Source organism: Lynx canadensis, chromosome A1, assembly GCF_007474595.2.
Source record: "Lynx canadensis isolate LIC74 chromosome A1, mLynCan4.pri.v2, whole genome shotgun sequence".
Lineage (NCBI taxonomy): Eukaryota > Metazoa > Chordata > Mammalia > Carnivora > Felidae > Lynx > Lynx canadensis.
Window position 1 is genome coordinate 132,660,734 of NC_044303.2, and position 22,618 is coordinate 132,683,351.

General features: G+C 33.0%; 1 protein-coding gene across 1 annotated transcript in view; it reads right to left on the minus strand.

Moving 5' to 3' along the window:
- ADAMTS6 (ADAM metallopeptidase with thrombospondin type 1 motif 6) overlaps window positions 1-22,618 on the minus strand; it is a 297,415-nt gene that overhangs the window by 127,194 nt on the left and 147,603 nt on the right. The window contains exons 9-10 of the mRNA XM_030321954.1: window positions 10,078-10,224; window positions 1,629-1,770 (exon numbers count right to left, since the gene is read on the minus strand). Of these exons, the coding sequence (XP_030177814.1) occupies window positions 1,629-1,770; window positions 10,078-10,224 (289 nt within the window). The remainder of the gene's footprint in view (window positions 1-1,628; window positions 1,771-10,077; window positions 10,225-22,618) is intronic.

Here is a 22,618-nt window from a genome sequence, read left to right on the forward strand (position 1 = left end):
TCTCTCTCTCTCTCTCTCTCTCAAAATAAATATTTGAAAAACGCTTTTATAAACATAACACATAAATAGAATCTAAAGCTAAATATGGGGAACATAAACTTAAAACATACAATTTTACAATTACTAGTTATCTCACTTCAAATCAACTAGTCTGAGATATTTGCAATAGAGAGATAGGATAATCAGATGAAAATTTTAATTAATTATTAAAGAAAGAAAAGATGCATCCATAGATTCTGCAAAACTGATAATATAAATTATCTAATATGAAAATACATAGGTGCAGTTAAAGCCCAATTTCCAATAAAAAATTAAAATGTAGATTAACTATTTCACTTGCTAATAAAGATATGAGATACCAAAGATAAGAACAGAAAATCTGTAACCTCATTAAATCATGAATTTCAACCTACTAAGCCACAAGTAAATAAGAAGTCGGTGACTGAAATTTGACCAACTTTTTCTATATGAAAAAGCAACCCAAGAAAAAAAAGGAGCTAAAATCATACAGAAACAATAAAAGAAGACTCTTTACAGAAAGACAAGAAAGACCAAAGTTTCATTCAAGGCTTTAGATATTTAGATAGTTGCACAAAATCTTCAAATCTAGTGCATAAAATGTGCTGCCAAAGCCTACCGTGAATAATATGTTTGTCACCCAAGGGATATTTTGAAAATTACTTTCCTTTGTACTGTACCCAAGAGGATTAATCGGCACAGTACAATGTGTATATTGTTTAGTCTTTACTACCTTAAAACTTAATTCGTTTTCGGTTATTATTTTTTTAAGTGATTTTAAACACTATTTACATAAAAACAGAAACCAACCCTTTAAACTTATGTTTTAAACTTGAATTCTTCTTATAAACAACTTGTCATTTAAAAACCTTATTTTTTCATTCAGTATGTTAACACTGGTACGTATATGAACATGTCTCTATACTAGTCACTGATCTCCTTCTCTATAAAATTGTTTTATTGTTTACATATATAATATTATTTATTTGATTTTAACTTATACTTTCTAATACTGAGTCATTTCAAGTTGCTTCATCCACTGCCCACATTTTTAGGCAGACATGAAGAGTCAGTTATGAAACCTGCATTTTTTTCCACAGTAATTTTTCTTGTTTTTCTATTTGGGTTAATGTCATCTTGTCCCCACTCAGTTGTTGTGTTAGAATGTGGGCAGTGAATGAAGCAACTTGAAATGACTCAGTACTAAAAAGTATAAATTAAAATAAAGGCTCTTAGCCAATATGAAAATTCCCTTAAACACAATTATTAGAGTACCAGAAAAGGCCGGGAGGGAGAAATTTTCGAAACCATAACATTTCAAAAGACAAACTAAAGTTGGCATTATAAACTCAGGACTTTAAAAGAAATACGTTAGAAATTATTAAAATTCTACCTGCATCCCTCACAAGACATCTGAAACTTATTTAAGATTACTCATTTAGAAATAGATATTAGATAAATGATATCAGAAAAAAAGCAGTGAGTCAAAGGCCATATTTGCATTAAAGATGTTACCAAATGTATACTACACTCAGTAAAATTCCAACTTAATATTTGTGTCATGAAAGAACACATATAAGTGACTAAACATAAGGATTAAGACTTCTTACCCCATATTTACATTGGCGTGATGTTGCTCCATATTGGAAACGGCATTGCTCATCAGCATCATACACCTGACCTGGGGCCACAGCTGGATAAAGAAAGTCACGCTTGGGAGGCTCATTATCAAGGCAAGTACCACGGCCTGAACTGTTCAACATAAAGGATCAAAGGAAATTAGGTACACTATGGACTATTTCCATCACAATTATGAAACCATGTGTTGAACTCTTTGCTTTAATAACTTGATGCGTGAAAAGCAATACATTCTACCAATAAATAGTCACATGGCAAAATAGAATACATTTACTGAAATGTGAATAAGAGTTCCAATAGTTTTTTCCAGCACCAAGACACAATAAAAGCATCTCAGACAACAATCTGAAAATGTCATGTTGGCCTTCAAACACTGATTTAAACTAATTTCTAAAGGAATCAAAACAGAATTTCATATTGCTCTAAGCTTCTTGTTTGTTTTCCATGAAAATGTAACCACATCTGGTAGTAGAATTAAAAACATAAAATGTGGAAAATTAAAAAACAAAACAAAACAAAACCATGGTTGTAATTCTTAAAGACCTAATCTATATACTCCTAACTTGGGCAGAACAATAGATGCTGTAGTAAGACATGTCCAAAGGTTCTTGAAATATTTCAATAATAAATGGGCAGAATGACAGAGGAGGCCAAAATCCAAAGTTCTCTCAAGTATATTAGAAGTGTTTAGTCTCTCAAAAATTTCATATTTCATCTAGGGTCATCAGAGTTGGAAAGGAGAATGTTCTCCTCTCTCTGCAATTTCTGCTTTTCAAAGTATGCTTGCACTCAAACATAATATTTTAATTCAGTGGAACAAATAATATAAAGATCGCCAAAAACCAGACAGAATACCTTAGTTTAAAGAGCTTTATACTTTGCTAAATATAATTGTTCATTTTTTTAAGTCAGTGTGCATAAAATAGGACAGATGCTTTTTTACTTTCATTTCACATGTGAGTAACTTAGAATTTTTAAAGAATTCCTATGCCAACATTTAAAAATTTTTTCCAACATTCCTGTCAATTGTGCCAGCACTTGTGTTTTTTTTTCCAAATCTTTTCCATCCACTTTGCCAAAGGAAAATGATTTCACAAGTAGAAGTTCCTCAACTATTATTTAGGACAGTACAAATTTTCATTTATAGATAAGTAACAAAGAGCCATGCATAATAATGAGCTTCATATTCACTTACTATTTTGTCATATTTCTTAAAATGTAAAGGTTAATTTGCTATATAAAAAATGTGTATTTGTGCAGCAGGAAATTAATACCTTTTAAAAACTGAACCATGTTATTCATTAGTGATAGATTCAAAAACCCAAGGGGCAGAACACTGTCCTCTTTATACCCTTTCCTTTCACTTATGCCCCACTTGGTTAATTTTTAATGAAGAAAAATATTTAGATGGAATATTAAACGTGGTACTAATACAGATGGGTTTTATTATTGGCTATTATAATGAATTCACTTGTCACTGTTCAAGGTACTTAATAGAAAACTTTTTTTCACCTGCTTATCCAGTTTTCATGACAGAATGCTTTTTACTTCCTGTTTATTTTACTTTTGGAAATTGACATGCAGATCATTAAGGAAAACTATTTCTAGATGAATTTTTAAAATAGCAAGCTTTTTAATTTTGTTATGTAAAATATCTTTAATCTACATAGATATGCAAGCTTTAGACAAATGCAATTCTATCAGTAAATTCAAAATTTTATGTTAAGATTAATGATAAAAGAGGTCAAATGTAAAAACTTTACTGAATGAAGATGGACTATTTTGATAAAGCATAATATTCATGAAATAAAGAATTAGTACTTTAATTCCATAATATTTCTTCTAAAATATCAGTTTCATCTCTATCTACAACAAAGTTACAAGTCTTTATGAAAAGATTGAAATATGTAAAAAAAAATCAAGTGCTACTATAAATCAATGGGAAAATTTTAAGTACTGAAGTACTTAAGTACAGAGTCCCATAGGTAAAAATATTTGCTGATAGCATAACAAAGAAAGTATAAGATATATTCACCTAAGTAGCATGAACTCAAAAGTCTATTAAAAATTGTTATACATAATTACTTGTAGGTATAGAAAATTAACCTAAAAACCTAGAGGAAGTACTATATGGACCTCCCCAAAAGAATTTAAGAATAGATACCCTGGGAAAAAAATTATTTTCTGAAAGTAAACAGAAATTTGGCTTAACCTAGAAGGAAGCAAAAATTATTCTTTCATTTAAAGTTCTTGTTCCCAGGTATTAATGGTCTTCTAATCATGGTTCATGTTGTTCAAAAAATACCAAATCACCCAATCAATGGAAGGGCCCCCAGACAATACAGAAGGCATGCATTGTGGTGACCTGTGGACAAAGTCTTCTACTCAAAAGTGGATTTTTGGGGCGCCTGGGTGGCTTGGTCGGTTAAGCGTCTGACTTCGGCTCAGGTCATGATCTCACGGTCCGTGAGTTCGAGCCCCGCGTCGGGCTCTGTGCTGACAGCTCAGAGCCTGGAGCCTGTTCCAGATTCTGTGTCTCCCTCTCTGTCTGACCCTCCCCCGTTCATGCTCTGTCTCTCTCTGTCTCAAAAATAAATAAACGTTAAAAAAAAATTTTTTTTTAAAAAGTGGATTTTTATTTCCATTCTTTAGAAGTATGTATAGCTTTGTATTAATATGGTCTAATTAAATACATAGACAAATCTTATTCTTTGCAGAAGAATAAAATACCATATGAAATAAAATATTAAAAAATCGTATAGATCTTTTTGAAGTGGACATGTATTTAGGAATACAGCAGCAATAAAGTCCTTTTGAAATGGGTTTGTCTATAGAACTGTACAAGTCACTAAGATCTTACCTATTATTGGCTCTGGGAAAGCAAGGGTAGGAGTATCTCCAAGATTGATCTAAATTTTTTCTATGTTTTGGGTAGAAAATGTACTACTTATTTTCCTACTAACCATATCTGATATATACAGTAAAACCTGGATTAAAGTATCGGGGGGGGATAGTTTTCATATTTTAATTCTTAACTGGACATGAAGTGATAAAAATATTTTTTGCATAATGTTGCTAAAATGTGTCTGCTACTTTCCTGCTACTTTCAAGTAAGTTAAGATCACAATTATTTTAATTAACCCTTAGAAAATAATAATTCTGGATATTTCCATGCATCTGAGTCATCAATTGCCATTATGAAATATCATGGATGTAAGTATAACAGGTAGAGGATATGGGTCTGAGAGATGTATATTTAACCCTAGAAGTGTCCCCCCCCCCCTTAGGAAATTCCCAAACACTTAACCCTAAACACATCCCTCGTATTCTCCACAAAAAGTAACTAATATTCTGACTTTTAAAATCATTATTTCCATGCTTGTCTTAGTAATTATACATCTCCCAATTATTAATCTGCCTATTTTTGGACTATATGTATAAAAGGAGTCATACTATAGGTTTTCTTTTGTGACTATTCTTTTGTTCAACATTATGAATGTGAAATATACCCATTTTGATGTGTATATCTGTAGCTTGTTCATTAATACTGTTCTTTAATATTCCATTTAAGATTATGTAACAATTATCCATTCTTCTATTAACAAACATTTGCATTATTCCTAATTTCTGAAAATTGCAAATTCTGCTGATAAAGAACATCTTTGTACAGTTCTCCTGGTACAAACTTTTTTCCTTTCTCAAAAATATTAGATGAGTTATCTTCTTATATTTTGTAATTATCTCCATTTAATGAAATGGAAATTATGAATACTGTATTAAATCTAGGGTTCTATCTAACTGATATAACCCTATAATTCTTATGCTAAATCTAGTGTTATTTAGGCTACTTTTATCAAAATAAGAATGGCACTTTTAAGTATAGATGGTTTGTGCTTTGGTCATATGCAAATTATCCACTCAGAAAACATAAACTTCACTCATTAATAAGTGAAATGAGCACTGTTACTTTCCATCTATGAGATACTATTACAACTTATTATTATTAAGCAGATATAACACTTGTCCTGAGCAAAACAATAAACATAAAAAGTAGAACTATGATTATTTTCCTATCAGCATCTATTTCACTACAAAGCCTAATCTTAGTTAATATCTACAGCATTATAGATAATAATAAACTCTACTTTTGTTTATGCATCTAAGACAAAACAGAAGAAATATGTTTGAGAACATGATTTTTCCCAGATTATGAAATTCTTAGTAGAAAAAATGCATGTTTGAGAACACGCTTTTTCCCAGATTATGAAATTCTTAGTAAATCAAAATATATTTACATTTCCAGAAATCCTTGCAGCATGATAGCAAAATCATATTTTATGTATTCTACTTCTAATTTAGAGAAGTCTTATTTACATAGTTCAAAAATTAGTCTTGAAATGGGAACATGAGCCAGAGTTGAATCTTCAGTTAATATTTACAGATCCCTATGTAAAATATGCACCCTTGGCTTTGTTTCCAGAACACATGAGCACATTCTCTTAATTGCAATTTTAGATTTATTTTTTACTTAAACAATTATACTATAAAGTACAGACCTTCAGCCACACAGTGGGTCAATCTAAAAAATAAATCATTCTATATACCCTATACATATCTTAACAGTCTTGTAACAACAACAACAAAAAGTTAACATTTAATGTCAACTCCTATTTATAACACAAAATTGTGCTCATACACCTAAATTAAATGAATCAATTGCATTATCTGTGGTAAGTCAAGTGTCTTATCTACTATGTTATTGTAAACTGCTTTATCAAAATCCACAAAATTAATAATAACTACCTTCTAAAATAAGTTAGACCTTTCTCTCTTGCCCTCTATATGACTGTGACGCTTGAATATAACTGAATTTGAGGCTTCCAACATACAAACACTGTAATGATAATGATTTACTCAGTTATCCTCTTTTGTCGATATGTAACTGTGATTTACCAAAGATATTTAGGGGTTAGAGTGAAGTCCCCAAAATGTGCCTGATTAACATAAGGAAGAGAAATTTGTTTTTCTGTTTCTTGGGCTCCTTATAAAAAGAGGGTCCAATCTATGAAATTGGTTTCCATTTAAAGATTATTGATACTGATCTTCAAAGGTAATTGCTACAAGACAATGTGAGTGTCTTGGTCATCCTGTTCATCTTATATCACTTTACTTGTAGATCCTTCTTTCTAGTTCACCTTCAACAATCGTATTGCCTTTCTTTATTCAGCTTCCATCCTTTCTGTGAAAACGGCTAGTCTGTATTTAATTTGGAACTGTAGGAAATTTTGCTATGGATCTCTGACAGTTCAAACAATTTAACAGACTTTAATTTAAATAGAGCAATAGTTGATTCACAGAGGCTCTGGAATTTTTGAAAACTATATGAAATTACTCTGTACTACCGCTAAGTGGTGGAAAATGTATGAAAAACTGGCCTAAACTACTTCTGGCTGTCTTCCACTGCCTGGTAAATTAGCCCATAGTCATCAATGAGTGTGAGCCATGATACCAGGTTCATCTTTCTCTATTTTCTAAATAAATAAGTCAATAAGTCCCGCAGGCAGATAGGAAGGACACTACCTGCAAAGCCGTCGTCGAAAACATCAGAAGCTGGCATAACACGTCCATTTTAACGGAAATGGGTTCTTTATTATTTAATCAGGACGGCTTCTGGGCGATTCATGAACCACTTATTGAATCACCGAGTTTAAGAAATCTGAAAAAAAATATTGGGAGTTGGTAAACACCATCTCCTGATTGATCAATAGCACCTAGTGTTTCAGAAAGACACGAGAGAATTTACTTTACTGGCATTTAAAGGCCATGGAATTGTTTTCAGTTGAACATAGTGAATAGTGAATGTCTATAAATCATAGAAAGCTCATTGTTAAAATCCACCATCATCTTGGGCCTATACAGTCACTAAGTAAAGAAAGGTATGCATTTTGTTGGCTGGGCTGCAGTTCCTAAACAATTCATCTTTCAAGATTTCTTTTTCTTGAGAAGAGAAACTAAAATAAAATGTTATGAGTCTTTTTGAGCCAACTATAAAACATAAATGTAACCTCAATCCCTGATCAAAATATCACTGGATTTTTAAAAATATCACACATAGCTGTTAAAGCAATTAAGCCAACTGCATGAATAAAAAGGAACAAAGAAATTCAAGAAAGTTACTATTATGTCTTTGTGCTCCAGTGAACTGACCTTTTTAAAGGGCCCTGTGTTTAAAAAACCTTTATTGCTTGGTCAGATTATAATCAGAGTTGTTTAGTTTATTGTTAAAGAGGGGAAAAAAAAGCCAACTTTCCCCAAGTCTCTACACATTGTCTTTAATATCTTTTACCGATGGCTTTAACTTTGTGAGCATTCCCATGAGGATGCACAACAGAAATATTTTCATAAAATACAGGATAAATAAGCCCTTTAGAACCCTGTCAACACTAATCATGCTTACATACAAAATGCAAAGAGGCAATAAGGCTTAAATAATGCTTTTTGGATTAATTCTTTTAATTAATTCAATGGAACACTTTCCTGTACCTAGTAATAATTTTACATCTCTCACCAAACCATTGGTGATTTCTTAACAGTATTTTATTAGTATTTTAGGGATTCCCTTTTGGGGATTGTTTTTTAACAGTCTTAATACAGTTTTGACTACACAGGGTCTGGCAAGAGATCAAAACTGGTGCTTATACAGAGATGGTCCTAGCAAATAAACTGTGCAAAATAAACAGGATAGGGGAGAAAGAAAATAGTACTTGAAAAAAAAAAAAAAAAGAGGAGACAAGCCTTCAAAAATTCACAGGAATATTGAGCATGTTATACAGTTTGTCTTTCTGGTGATAGACACTAAGATTCCATTATAAAAACATGAGCCAAGTCAAAGGAGAAATTCCAGATCTGGCTTGATTTCTGGGGAGAGCAGATCTTCAACAATGTTTAAAATTTAGGTAATATGATCTCATTAAAAACATCTTGGAAAATGATAATGCTACTGCTTTGTGTTAAAAACTGCCCAAAGATGTGCAACAAATTCTCTGTGGTCTATCTTTATAGCCTTCAATCCAGTTTTGGCACTAAGCAAGCAGTGTCATAATTACTTATTACTAAAATTAAAAATATTTAGGTTATAGCATAATTATTCAGAGGAATTACATTCTGATATGAATTTCCAATTCCTTCTATTTCATTATTATATTAATTCAAAAAGGCTCAGTTTAAACATTTACCTTTTGATCTCTGATTGTTGAAAGCACTGTGATAGGTAGTTTAAAATCTCTTGTTTGGGGCTTAAAAATTTGTAACTTTAAGTTTTCAGAATGTGATTATAATGAATAATATTACCTTACATAGCTTTTCTGAATCTTTAAAGTTTTACACCATAGTCATGTAAATGTGAACTTTGAACAAAGACAATTTTTAAAAAGAATTTCTGTTGTTCACAAGTGCTTTATCTATGAGTCACTTTTTCACAGAGTATTTAATCTCTCCCACCCAAAAAAAAATGGCACAAAACGGTTGAAGATAATGATAGAGCAATAATGCTTAAAGCCTCAATATTATTTAAAATAATATTTACCACTTAATGAATGTCTATTGTACTTCATACACATTATGACATTGTATATAGCTATATATATAACAACCTGATGATGCATGTATTATTATGTAACTCATTTAACAAGTGAGGTCACTGAAGATTAGGAAAGGTTAAGTAACATGCTAATGGTTGCACAGTTAGAAAGTGAGACCTAAGTCTTACATGAGTTTCCAAAGTCCAGTCCTGAAGTCTTATACAGGCGAGATGTGAAAGAATATCTGCTTTCATAAACACAGTTATACCTGAGCTAATTTACATATCTCACATTTAAGTAACCACAAACTTGGAATATACATTAAAAGATTAGGAAAGAAGTTCTCAAACTGTAGAAAAGATGAGTCACTTAATAAATTTCAAATTAAATTTTCATTTTCTCATTTTCATTTCTTGGGTGTTTGGTTTTTTGTTGTTGTTGTTTGTTACTATTAGATACTTTAGCATTCATTCCTAAAAAACTCAGTTTTTTCAACAACAAAACAAAATATATCATCACTGAATTAAAGTTTGGCCTACGCTCTATTAAACTGTGTAAATTTAAATTCTTTCTGACATTGTTTCCCATTGATTGAACATTTCTGACACTCACATCATCAACCCCGTTTATATCCTTGCTCCAGTTTCTCTAATCTACCAAGTTCTTTTTTGAGTATGAAGGAAAAAATTTGCCACAGCGATATATTAAAGTATTTTGGGAACAGCCTGAAATATCACCCTATAAAAGTTACTCATTATGCAGTTTTAAGCACTACATATTAGGCTTCTACCAAGGGCTTACTTCTGGAGCAATTCATCATCACTCTCTAGAGATTACTTACTCTAGAAAGCTGGTGATATAGTCTCGACTGCAGGCAGACCAGGAAAAAGGATTGGTATTCGCAGTAATGTGAGCTGCCATAAGTTTTGCTGCTTCATGACCTTTCGTCCCACAAGAATTTCCAATTCCATCATGGTTCATACCAAAACTGTGTTAGCAAGGAAAAAACATAAGAAACATGAAAGAAAGAAATAAAATAAATAAATAAATGAACCCCCAATGTATCCTTTATTTCCTTATTTGATCATTCATTAGCCTTACCAACATATACTTTCTATCAAGATCCTCTAAGGAAATACAAGATTAATACAAGATTAAAGTGAAGGAGACCACAGAATATTTCTATGATACAATTTATTTTTATATCTCTTTAATTGATCATATACTTTCAAATGGTAGCTCATATGATACAATCTTTCCCTGAATAGATAGGGGATGTATATTAGTTCTCACTTTATAGGTATGAAAAACTGAAGTTTAGTAAAATTAAATGACCTATTAAAGATCATACAGTTAGTAAATGTTAGTAGAAACTGCCTTTTAACATCATAGAGTTTATGTTTCCCCCCTATGCTGAATCTAAAAGGGAATTAGAAAAAGATGGTTATAATCCATTGAGTTCTAGGTTAAAGGCCAAATCCAAAAATCTTTTTTTCTTAGTAATATAAAGGAGAATTAAATACATATGTAATTTATGTTTGTATATGTGTTTTCAAAACACCTTTTGAAAAATCTTGATACATTTAAGGATTATGGCTAGAGAGATTTTCTTTACCTTGGTTTCCTTTCATTATTCAAAGCTTGTCTTTGTCATTCCCCTACCCTGGGTCCTATACCCATGTTTAGTGCTATCATCAATGTGATATAAAAACATATCTCAATGATAAATCATAAATTTTCCTATAAAGGATATGTCCACTGCATATGAATAAATTTTAGTCTTTTTTCACAGGTGGTCAAAGGTTTATGTTGAATATTACTGAAAACATAAAGTTATGTGTCTATTGTGACATCCTAATAAATGTACCAGGATATGTATAAAAGGAAATAAGTAATTTGTGTGACAAGAGTATAAAACATATTGATGACAGCTGCTGGAGAAAAAATTTGAAAGGTAGTTGAGAATAGAGAATTACAATAAATGAAAGTAAATATTAATACTTTTGGCATGTAGAGATGCTGAAGGTTTGTGAGTAAGAGCAAGTGAATATTTCAGAGTAGGAGAATATGGAATTGATTTGTATTTTGGACAGGTCATTACAGTAACTCTGTGGTCCAGACATTGGAGTGAGAAGACAATGGAGGCAGGGAAAACAGATGGAACAAAAAGCAGTGGGAAGAGAATGAGGCAGAGAACTGATGTAGGTCTGAACTAGGGCACTAAGATAGACAGGTGGGATTAGATGTGAGACATGTTTAAGAAGCTGAGTGGATTGGTCTTCATAAATACAACATAAAAGAGCTATAATAAAGACATAAAATATGTGGGGAAAGAAGAAACTAGGAATTCATGCGGAGGAACTAACAAAAGCAAAGGAAGAGAAACATATGAGATTGTATATCCAGAGCCCTAAATTAAAACACCAAATAACCTTCCATGAACACCAGTATTTAGCCTTCTTATTTGACATCAACACATTGGAATCAATCTCTTTGAATGGTCTTCTAAGAAAATGATGGCAGAGTTTACAGTTTATTGAATTAGATATTATTCTGTCAAAACAATCAGCTGCAGAGTTACATCATAAGCTCCTTAATGTAAATTTTTAATTCAATAAACTTAAAATTTATACTTCTCTCAAAGATTGATGTTACCATGTGAATACTACTATGAGTCTTTTAAAAAGATGATAGCTTAAAAAAATTATTTCCTTTTAGCAACAGACTTATACATATTCCTGAGACATGTTAAGATAGGTGTAGGCAGACACAGATGGCTGTAAGAAAATAATTTTTGAGATCTTCAATTTCTTTATGTACTCTTTTCTAAAAAAAAAAAAAAAAGTCAAGCTTCTCCTTTTAAGATCTTTTTTCTCCCACCCTATAAAAGAAAAACTTATCCTTCACCTATCCATAATTTTACAATAGTTCATTGCCTTGGGGTATAAAAATGTGTCAAGGAAAGAGATAATCAGAATTATTTGGTGTTAGTGTTGAGAAAAAGAATGACTTTAATGAATGAATAACATATCACGTAGTTACTTATTTTCATCAAGTTTACAAGAGGATATAATCAAATTAACAGTTGATGGGTTATTAAAAAATCTTTTTGATGCTAGATCACCAATGGTTATGTTCTGACAAATAATACAAAAGGAGTTCAAAGAAGTGAATGATATTTCTATAATAAATTCCTTTCACCTATTTATGTGAACAAATTTTGTCAGCATTCACCTCTGTAAAAAAAAATCAGAGTCGAATTGATGTTGAAATTCTGCCTCATTCTAGCAATAGAGAGACAAATGCAGTAACTGAAAAAAATATAAATAATTAAAGGCACATTTTTCTATAAAACTTTACTTTTACATTTAATTATGTATTAAAATGTGTAATATGTATATGTGTTTCTGATCAATGATTGACTAATAATGATTATAATGTAATGAATCTATAATCCAGAAAAAAAATTTCCTTCATTATCACAGGAAATTTTTAAAATGTAATTACAATTTATATGCATTTTGTGATAAAGATATTTGATATAATTAAAACACATTTAAGTATGAAAATATATTTTAAGGTATATTAAGAAATATTAAAATATACATCAGGATAATATTCTGGTTGGGAAAGATGAAGCATATATATTGAGTAAAAGGAGTGAAAAAATGATGTAAATTTTGACTATGAAAAAGACCATGTTCACATTGTTTTCACTAAAAAAAAATTTTTATGTTTATTTTTTTAGAGAGACAGAGTGCAAGAGGGGGAAGGGCAGAAAGAGAGGGAGACACAGAATCTGAAGCAGGCTCCAGGCTCTGAGCTGTCAGCACAGAGTCTGACGTAGGGCTCCAACTCACAATCTGTGAGATCATGACCTGAACCGAAGTCCGACTGAGCCACCCAGATGCCCCTGTTCATAGTTTTTAAATGCATAATGAAAGTTAGCAAAATGTAATGGCATTTAGATGCAATTGATACATTTCAAAGAGGTATATAACATTTTATTTTTTGCATGCTAGTATTTACAGTATTCCAGAAATTCTATCATTTTCTAATAAAGGTTGAGATTGTGCCATTTGTGACAACATGGATGGAACTAGAGGGTATTATGCTAAGTGAAGTAAGTCAGACTTGAGAAAGACAAAACCAATTTGATTTCACTCAAGTTAGGGAATCTAAAAAACAAAACAAAACAAAAGAACAGACAAAAAAAAAGCAGAATCAGACCTATAAATAGAGAACAAAATTATAGTTGTCAGATGGGAGGAGGCTAGGGATATGGGCAAAATGAGTGAAGAAAGAGTGGGAAATACAGGCTTCATGTTATGGAATGAATAAATCAGAGGAATGAAAGGCACAGCTTAGGGTTATACAGTCATATTGTAATAGCATTGTATGGTATCAGAGGGTAGCTATGCTTGTGACAAGCACAGTATAACATACAAACTTGTTAAAATACTATGTTGTATACCTGAAACTAATGTAACATTGTATGCCAACCGTACTCAAATAAAAATTTTTTTTAAAGCTCATGAATTCAGGGGTACTTGGGTGGCTCTGTCAGTTGGGCATCTGACTCTTGGTTTCCACTCAGGTTATGATCTCACAGCTTGTGAGTTCAAGGCCTGCACTGGGCTCTGCAGAGACTGCTTGGACTACTCTCTCCCTCCATCTCTGCCACTCCCCTACCCACACACGCTCTCTCTCAAAATAAATAAACTTAAAAAAAAAAACAGCTCATGAATTCTAGTACATGAAGGAGGAAACCTTACAAGTTCTATTTCTACTAACAATCTTTAGTTGTCAGATGCAGATAGTTGTCTTAAGGACTTAGGTTTAATTGTCTAAGAGAATGTCAAGTAAAATAGGGGTTTACAACTGCTGTTCATGACATCAACTTCAAAAGATCCCTCTAAGAGGCTGATTGTGCTAGAGTATAACGCACGAGCGTGTCTGCATACACATACACACACACACACACACACACACACACGTATGTAAAGATAGTTTCCCTCCTGAGGAAAGTCTATCTCAGTGAAGAGTTGGTAAAAGAAGTGAAACTCATTAGTGATCAGAAAGAATAAACAAGAGTCCACTTTAAAACCACCATAATAGCAAAAATTAGAATGTTATCTAGAACAAAGCATATGGTCAGGGTGGCTGTTCTAGAGAGCAATTCAGCAGTACTTTGTCAAATTAAATAGGCAGATATATTATGACCCAACAATTCTAATCTTGGCTATATATCACAGGAATACTCCCAAAGGGAACATGTAGGAAGATGTTCATAACAGAATTATTTATGACAGCAAGTTGTTGAAGATAATCTAGGTGTCTGTCACTAGGGAATGGATAAGTAAACGTTGGCTGATGCATATTATGGGATACTGAGCAGAAATTGGAAGCAGCAAACAAGATAGATGTCTACACATAAGTATGGGTGGATCTTAAAAACTGAAAAAATTAAGAAAAAGATTGATAGCATTATATCATATATATAAGCAAAAATTACATACACACTCTCAAATAACAACAAAAGGCCAAGGAATTGTTCCAAATTAAAGACTAAAGAAACATAACTAAATGCAATAGAAACTGGATTGGATGGGAGAAAGTGTTATAAAACACATTGCTGGGACAATTGATGAAATATGAATACAGACTGCATATTCAATAATAGTAGTATATCAATGTTAAAATTTCTAGTTTGGTAATTATACTGTGGTATATAAGAGATTATCTTTTCTTCTCAGGAAACAAACTGAAATATTAAGGGAAAAGGCGCATGTCTACAACTTACTGCCAAACACCTCAGAAAAAAAATACACGTACATATACAGAAAGAAAGATTTAAAGTAAATGTTGCTGAATAGACACATTTCCAAAGAAGACATCCAGATGGCCAACAGACACACATCACTCCTCATCAGGGAAATACAAATCAAAGCTACACTGAGATACCATCTCACACTGGTCAGAATGGCTAAAATGAACAAATCAGGAAACTATAGATGCTGGTGAGAATGTGGAGAAATGGGAACTCTCTTGCACTGTTGGTGGGAATGCAAACTGGTGCAGCCGCTCTGGAAAATAGTGCGGAGGTTCCTCAAAAAATTAAAAATAGAACCACCCTACAACCCCGTAATAGCACTGCTAGGAATTTACCCAAGGCATACAGGGGTGCTGATGCATAGGGGCACTTGTACCCCAATGTTTATAGCAGCACTTTCAACAGTAGCCAAATTATGGAAAGAACCTAAATGTCCATCAACTGATGAATGGATAAAGAAGATGTGGGTTATACATACAATGGAATACTACTTGGCAATGAGAAAGAATGAAATCATGCCATGTGCAGAAACGTGGATGCAACTGGAGGGTATTATGCTAAGTGAAATAAGTCAGTCAGAGAAAGACAGATATCATATGTTTTCACTCATATGTGGATCTTGAGAAACTTAACAAAAGGCCATGTGGGAAGGGAAGGGGAAAAAATTAGTTACAGAGAGTGGGGGAGGCTCTTAAACACAGAGAACAAACTGAAGGTAGATGGGAGGTGGGGGAGTGGGGAAAGGGGGTGATAGGCATTGAGGAGGGCACTTGTTGGAATAAACATTGGGTGTTGTACATAAGCCAATTTGACAATAAATTATATTAAAATAAATAAGATATTAATTATTCTTGAATCTGAGTGAAGGGCATATGGGAAATCTTTCCATTATATTAATTTTTCTGTAAGCTTGAAATTAGTTCAGAAGTTAAAAGGCTAAAAAATAAACACATACACATATAAAACATGTGACATTTTACAAGGATACATATGAATTCAAATATACACATAAAATTTATTAGACTAGTTACCTATGGAAGAAAATAAACTGGAATGGGAAACAGGATTATAGAAACAAATACATATTTACATATATTAACCAAGAAGGGTCCTTGGTGGGTATGATAATGATATTGTGCTAAGAACTGAGGATACAAAGATAAAAGATAGATGGATGGTAGATAGATAGATAGACAGAAGACAGATGATAGATCAATAAACGTAAAACAAACTCAACTCTCTGCTCTTGAGTTCAAAAATAATAATTAAAAAAAAAAGAATAAGAACAAAAGAGAGTTTGGTGAACATGGGGTCCACTCGGATGAGTTAACAGTGGTAACTGTTCCTGGTTGGTTTTATGTGTTTAATAAAATATTTCAGATCACATAGAGGTAGGGATTCTCATTTGAGGAGTGTTTTATGAACAGAGATTGACAGACAGAGGTAGACAGAGAAAGAGAGAGAGATTGGGAGAGACAGTCTCCTTGGGCCTCTTCTGATTCCCCACATTTTACTGGGTATTCCAAGTCTGCAAGGCTTATGCTTTAACCAGAACATTTCACAGGATAACTTTGACAAATGAGGTAACCCCCCCACCCCTGGATAAAAAAACAGGTTAATTTACTACTTGCTATAAAAGTGGTTGATTCCCCAAGCTCAATTTTTTTTTTCAGTTTTGATGCAAACCCACTGTGTATGAAGCATTCATCTAAGCCATATGTGTTGCCTCTGTGGGATCAGGGGCCAATAGAAATTAAATAAATACGCTGATGCTTAATGCTATTTACTTTGCTGTAAGGAATAAAATCCTTTGTCGCTGATCCAGGAATTTCATGTCTTTTGTTAGCATCCATATGACAACTATAGGCTAACTTATAATTAATTATAAGTAGGGTAAAATTAAATCTCAAATCCAATGAGAGTAGATTGTAGTTGATTAGGATAACATACTCAATTATGAAAAGCTAAGTAATTCTGAAAGCAAAATACTTCATATTAGTATTAATCTTTTAAAAAACTAAAGCTCAAATTCTCAATAATATCTATTAAAACAAAGTAGGCTTTTTGTTTTGTTTCCATCCTAGGAAATAAATTATATGTTGAAGATTTCCAACTGAATCTCCTAGTGGATACAAGAAAAACACCAGAAATTTCCCTTCTCATGTCTTATTGTTTCTGTTCCTATCTCAAAAGCTGAAAGGACACGGTTATTTCTATATTGTTAAGCAGTAAAAAAAAAAAAAAAAAAAACCAAGAAAAATAAATAAAAATTTTGCATTTAATGAAATGTAAAAAACCTCTAAAACTATAAACCGTGTGTGTGAAAGGATGACTGAATTCAGAAAAAGCAAAGATGAATGCAGCAAGACACAGAGAGAAGACAACAATAATTGAAGGCCTGAGTATAAACAAGTAAAGCATATTTCTCCAAAGTTATGTGCAACAATCTGGGTGGTAAAACCAAAAATACCTTCTTGAGAACAATTGAAGTAGGAGTGCAAACTGTTGGAATATACACCCTGCTCCAGTTGTCAGAAGAAGACCAGGCTGGGCCTATTTACATGGGAGTCAAACAAACCATATTTGTAGGAAGCAGTCTGTCGGTAAAGAAGGGTGAAAGAGAGATTCTAATAGTTTTAAAAAGGAATACAGGGTTAAAGAACTTGAATCACATGCACTACTCTATATCATTAATAAATTCCTGGTAAGAAAAGAGCTCTGGCCCTATTTGTAGTTTCTACAAATAGTTCTTCCAGAAAATCAAACTCATTCAAACACGTGATTCAAAAGGAACAAGAAGTGTATCTAGAAAATAAATAACTGGGTGTTGTATGGAAACCAATTTGTCAATAAACTTCATATAAAAAAAAAAAAAAAATAAAGCCAAGGGTTGCTGAAAAAAAAAAAAAAAAAAAAAAAAAAATACTGATTTTACTGTGAAAAAAAAAAAAAAAAAATAAACACTATGTATTTGAGAAAAAAAAAAAAAAAAAAAATAAATAATTGGAACAGAAAAACACGAATAGGAGATGAAGGACACTTAGCAGAACAAAAACACTGGGACCGAAAAGATAAAAACTGGACACATATAAATTCAAACCAACTTAATGAAGCCCTCATTTTATAAAAACAAGAATTTAATGCAGAAATACAAGCAATCAAAGGAGATATGGCAAGACAGGGGATGAAAACACGAACTATCAGAGGAAGTAAATGGGGGTGGGGTGCAAAATAAATGTATCACAGGCAAAAGGCCATGGTGAGGTAGCAAAAATGAAATTAGGCAACTGCCAAAAAGATTTATCACAGGATTGGAAAAGCAAGAAAAATGAAAACTGACAGTTTAAAAGATAAAGGAAAGAAATACAATATATATCACTGTTGTCTCCACTAAAAGGGCCAAAATAATAAAACAGAAAGTGATTATAAAAAATTCAAGAAAACTTTGAGAAATAAAAATGGCTAAAATCTGGGCTGCCTGGGTGGCTAAGTCAGTTGAGCGTCTGACTTAGGCTCGGGTCATGATATCACTGTTCGTGAGTTCCAGCCCCGCATCAGGCTCTGTGCTGACAGCTCAGAGACTGGAGTCTGCTTCGGATTCTGTGTCTTCCTTTCTCTCTGCTCCTCCCCTGCTTGCACTCTGTCTCTCTCTCTCTCTCAAAAATAAATAAACATTAAAAAAATTTTTTTAGGGGCGCCTGGGTGGCGCAGTCGGTTAAGCGTCCGACTTCAGCCAGGTCACGATCTCGCGGTCCGCGAGTTCGAGCCCCGCGTCGGGCTCTAGGCTGATGGCTCAGAGCCTGGAGCCTGTTTCCGATTCTGTGTCTCCCTCTCTCTCTGCCCCTCCCCCGTTCATGCTCTGTCTCTCTCTGTCCCAAAAATAAATAAACGTTGAAAAAAAAATTTTTTTTAAACCAAAATTGCTAAAATCTGGTGTCCTAGGAAAAACTGACACAGAATGACTTCACACACAGCCACACTCTAGTTAACTTAATGGACTACAAAATTAAGATATATTTTGGGCAACTGGGGCAAAAGAACAAATTACCTATAATGGTAAAACAATCTGATTACCCTCAGATTTCACCATGGTGACATTTAACACCAGCACACTACAGAGTAATGACTTGGACTCAGCCAAACTGAGTATCAAAATCGTTTTGAACAAAAACTCAAGGAATAGAGGTCTCATGAATCATTCTTACAAAAACTGCTACAAGATAAACCTCAGCTTGGTTTGAAATAAACATAAAAATTTAATGGCTTATTGACACTATTTGCATTTCACAGAAGGCAGAGCATCCAACACAAGTAAAATTTGTAACAAGTCTGATTAACTCCCTTGTCATACCTTCTAATGATATTTTCTTATTTGTTGTTTTGTTTTGTGAGTTTAATTTTAGTCTCACATGCATATTATATGATATATGATATCATGCATACTTAAAAGATAATAAAATATTTAAATTTTAAAGAATAATTATAAAGAAACATCCATGTAACCCCTACTAATACTAAATTTAAGAAACATAACATTTTCAGAATAATAAAAGCTTGCCTCTTGTGTTCAACTTTATAATCATCTTCTTCTTCCTCCCTTAAGAAAGAACCATTACCCTGACTTTTGTGGTAAACATCCCCTATGGCATCTCTAAACAATGTATGTTAATTTTACCTGGTTTTGAAGTCTATAGAACTGAAATCACACTGTAGATATTCTTTTATAATTTGCTTCTTTCATTCAACAATTTTTTTTAGAGAATGTGATCTCTGCTGAGCTAACTACATCATTCATTTTCACTTACAGGTTTCCTTTGTAAATATACCATTTAATTATCCACTCTGTGACGATGAATTTGGGATGGTTCTTATTACGGGGCTACTATAGACAATGCCATTATGAGCATTCTTGAATACATCTGAACATATCCCCTGGTCATCTGTAAGAGTATCTTAAGAACGGTTTTTAAACTTTTGGTCTAAGGATCTTTTTATGTTCTTTTTTTTTTTAATTTTTTTTAACGTTTATTTATTTTTGAGACAGAGAGAGACAGAGCATGAATGGGGGAGGATCAGACAGAGAGGGAGACACAGAATCTGAAACAGGCTCCAGGCTCTGAGCTGTCAGCACAGAGCCCGACACGGGGCTCAAACTCACAGACCGTGAGATCATGACCTGAGCTGAAGTCGGACGCTTAACCGACTGAGCCACCCAAGCACCCCAGGATCTCTTTACATTCTTAAAAATACTAGATAGGGTGCCTGGGTAGCTCAGTGGGTTGAGCGTCTGACTTCAGCTCAGGTCATGATCTTACAAGCCCCCCATCAGGCTTGCTGCTGTCAGCGCAGAGCCCACTTTGGATCCTCTGTCCCCTTCTCTCTGCTCCTCCCCTACCTGCGCTCTTTCAAAAATAAACATTAACAAAAATTAGAGATCCAAAAGATCTTTTTTGTTTATGAGGTTTTATGTAGTGACATCATATTAAAAATTAAAGTGAGGACATAAGCATTTTATTTAAAAATATCTTACAAAACAAGAATTTCAGTGAAAAGAGTAGCATTGTTTAATTATATTTTGCTAATCTCTTCAGAGTCTGGCTTACTACACAATAGCTGGGTTCTCTTATCTGTTTTTCATTCCGTCTGTTGTGGTATTTCGTTTTGGTTGAAGTGTATGATGAAAATTTGGCTTCACACTAATATATGGTTGAAAAAGGGAAGAGTATTTTTACAGCCCTTTCAGATAACAGTAGGGTTTTTTTTTTTGATACTATATTAAAATTTGACAAATAATTTTTTTAAGTTTACTTATTTATTTTTTAGAGAGAGAGATACAGCGAGTGGAGGAGGGGAAGGGAGACAAAGAGGGAGAGAGAGAATCCCAAGCAAGTTCTGAGCTATCGGCACAGAGCCCCACCCAGGGCTCCATCTCACAAATCATGAGATTATGACCTGAGCCGACATCAAGAGTCAGACGGTTAACCGATTGAGCCACCCAGGCACCCCAAACTTGACAAATAATTTTTAAAAGGTTAGTTGGAATATTTATTCTGGAACAATATCAATGATCTTTTTTAATTTGGTCTCATTAATAACACGAAACCTCATCAGAAAAGTCTTAAAAAAAAAGAAAAAGAAAAAAAAAGCCTTTAAATATTAGGAAGCTGTCAAGTTCATAATGACAGATATAACTTTTTCCTAAATTCTGATTTTTGCTTAAAGTTCAAATTTTATCATTGGTAATAAACAGTGTAAGTTGTTTTCCTTGAATAATAAGCTCATTTGTTTACTTTCAAAGTGAATTTCTGCCAACTACCCATAGTTTCTCATTTGTTCTTTCAAATAAAAATTCTGTTCCAGGAAAAAAGCAGCTAGTTCATCTCAAACAATGGCACAAGTGCTTTTCCTGTGACAACCATCAGACTAAGATATGGAGCAAAAAGTGTTTCATATACTTCCCATTTGGGGATACAGAATATTTTATAAAAGATATATATGTAAGGGTCATGCTTCAATAAAAATAAAAATAAAAATTCTTCTGCTTTATCAAGAGCATTCTTAAGTAAAACTGACATGGTAGTAACAAATAAAATGACTATTAGTATGGTTGACTTGACTTATGCTGGGGTACCAGCACTTATACCTACTGGTGATTTTACACAATCAGTGTAAACAACAATACAGTTTCAAGAAAAAAAGGGCATATTAGGTCTTAGTGTTATGAAAATAGTTTTTATTTTATTTGTTTGTTTATTTATTTAGAGAGACAGAGAGAGAGCACGAGAGCAGAGGCAGACACAGGGAGAGAGAGGGAATCTTAAATAGGCTCCACACTGTCAGCACAGAGCCTGATGAGGGAACTCGAACTCACCAACTGTGAGATCATGACCTAAGCCAAGATCAAGAGTAGGAAGCTTAAGTGACTTAGCCACCCAGGTGCCCCATGAAAATAGGTTTGATCTGAAAGTGGTTCAGAAATCCCAGGGATTCATGGACCACAATTTGAGAATTACTGCTTTAGGATATATGTGGAATATAAATTGTTGGGTCATGATAATGCCAAACACCTTTTCAAAGTGGTTACACTAAATAACATTCTTGCCTGCAATGCGTAAGAATCCTGGTTGCACCACATCTCCACCAACAGATGGTACTGTCAGACTTTTAAATTTGTGCTAATCATGGTGGACATAATTTGTATGTCCTTGATTATCGATTAGGTTGAACACCTTTTTATATGCATATTGACCATTTAGATTTCTTCTTTTGTGAAATGTTCAAGTACTGTGTATATTTAATTTGCATGAGTTGCTTATATCAGCTACATGTGTGCTGCAAACAACTTTTCCTAAACTGTGTCCTGTCTTTTCATTTTATGGTGTTTCTTAATCAGATTTTTAATTTTATTATAGTTAAATTGGTCAATCACATACTTTACGATTAGTGTTCTTTTGTTTTTTAAAAGTCCTTCTTTATCCTAAGCTTATGAGGATTTACTTTTATAATATGTTCTAAAGTCTGTAATAGTTTGATTTGCACATTTTTAGGT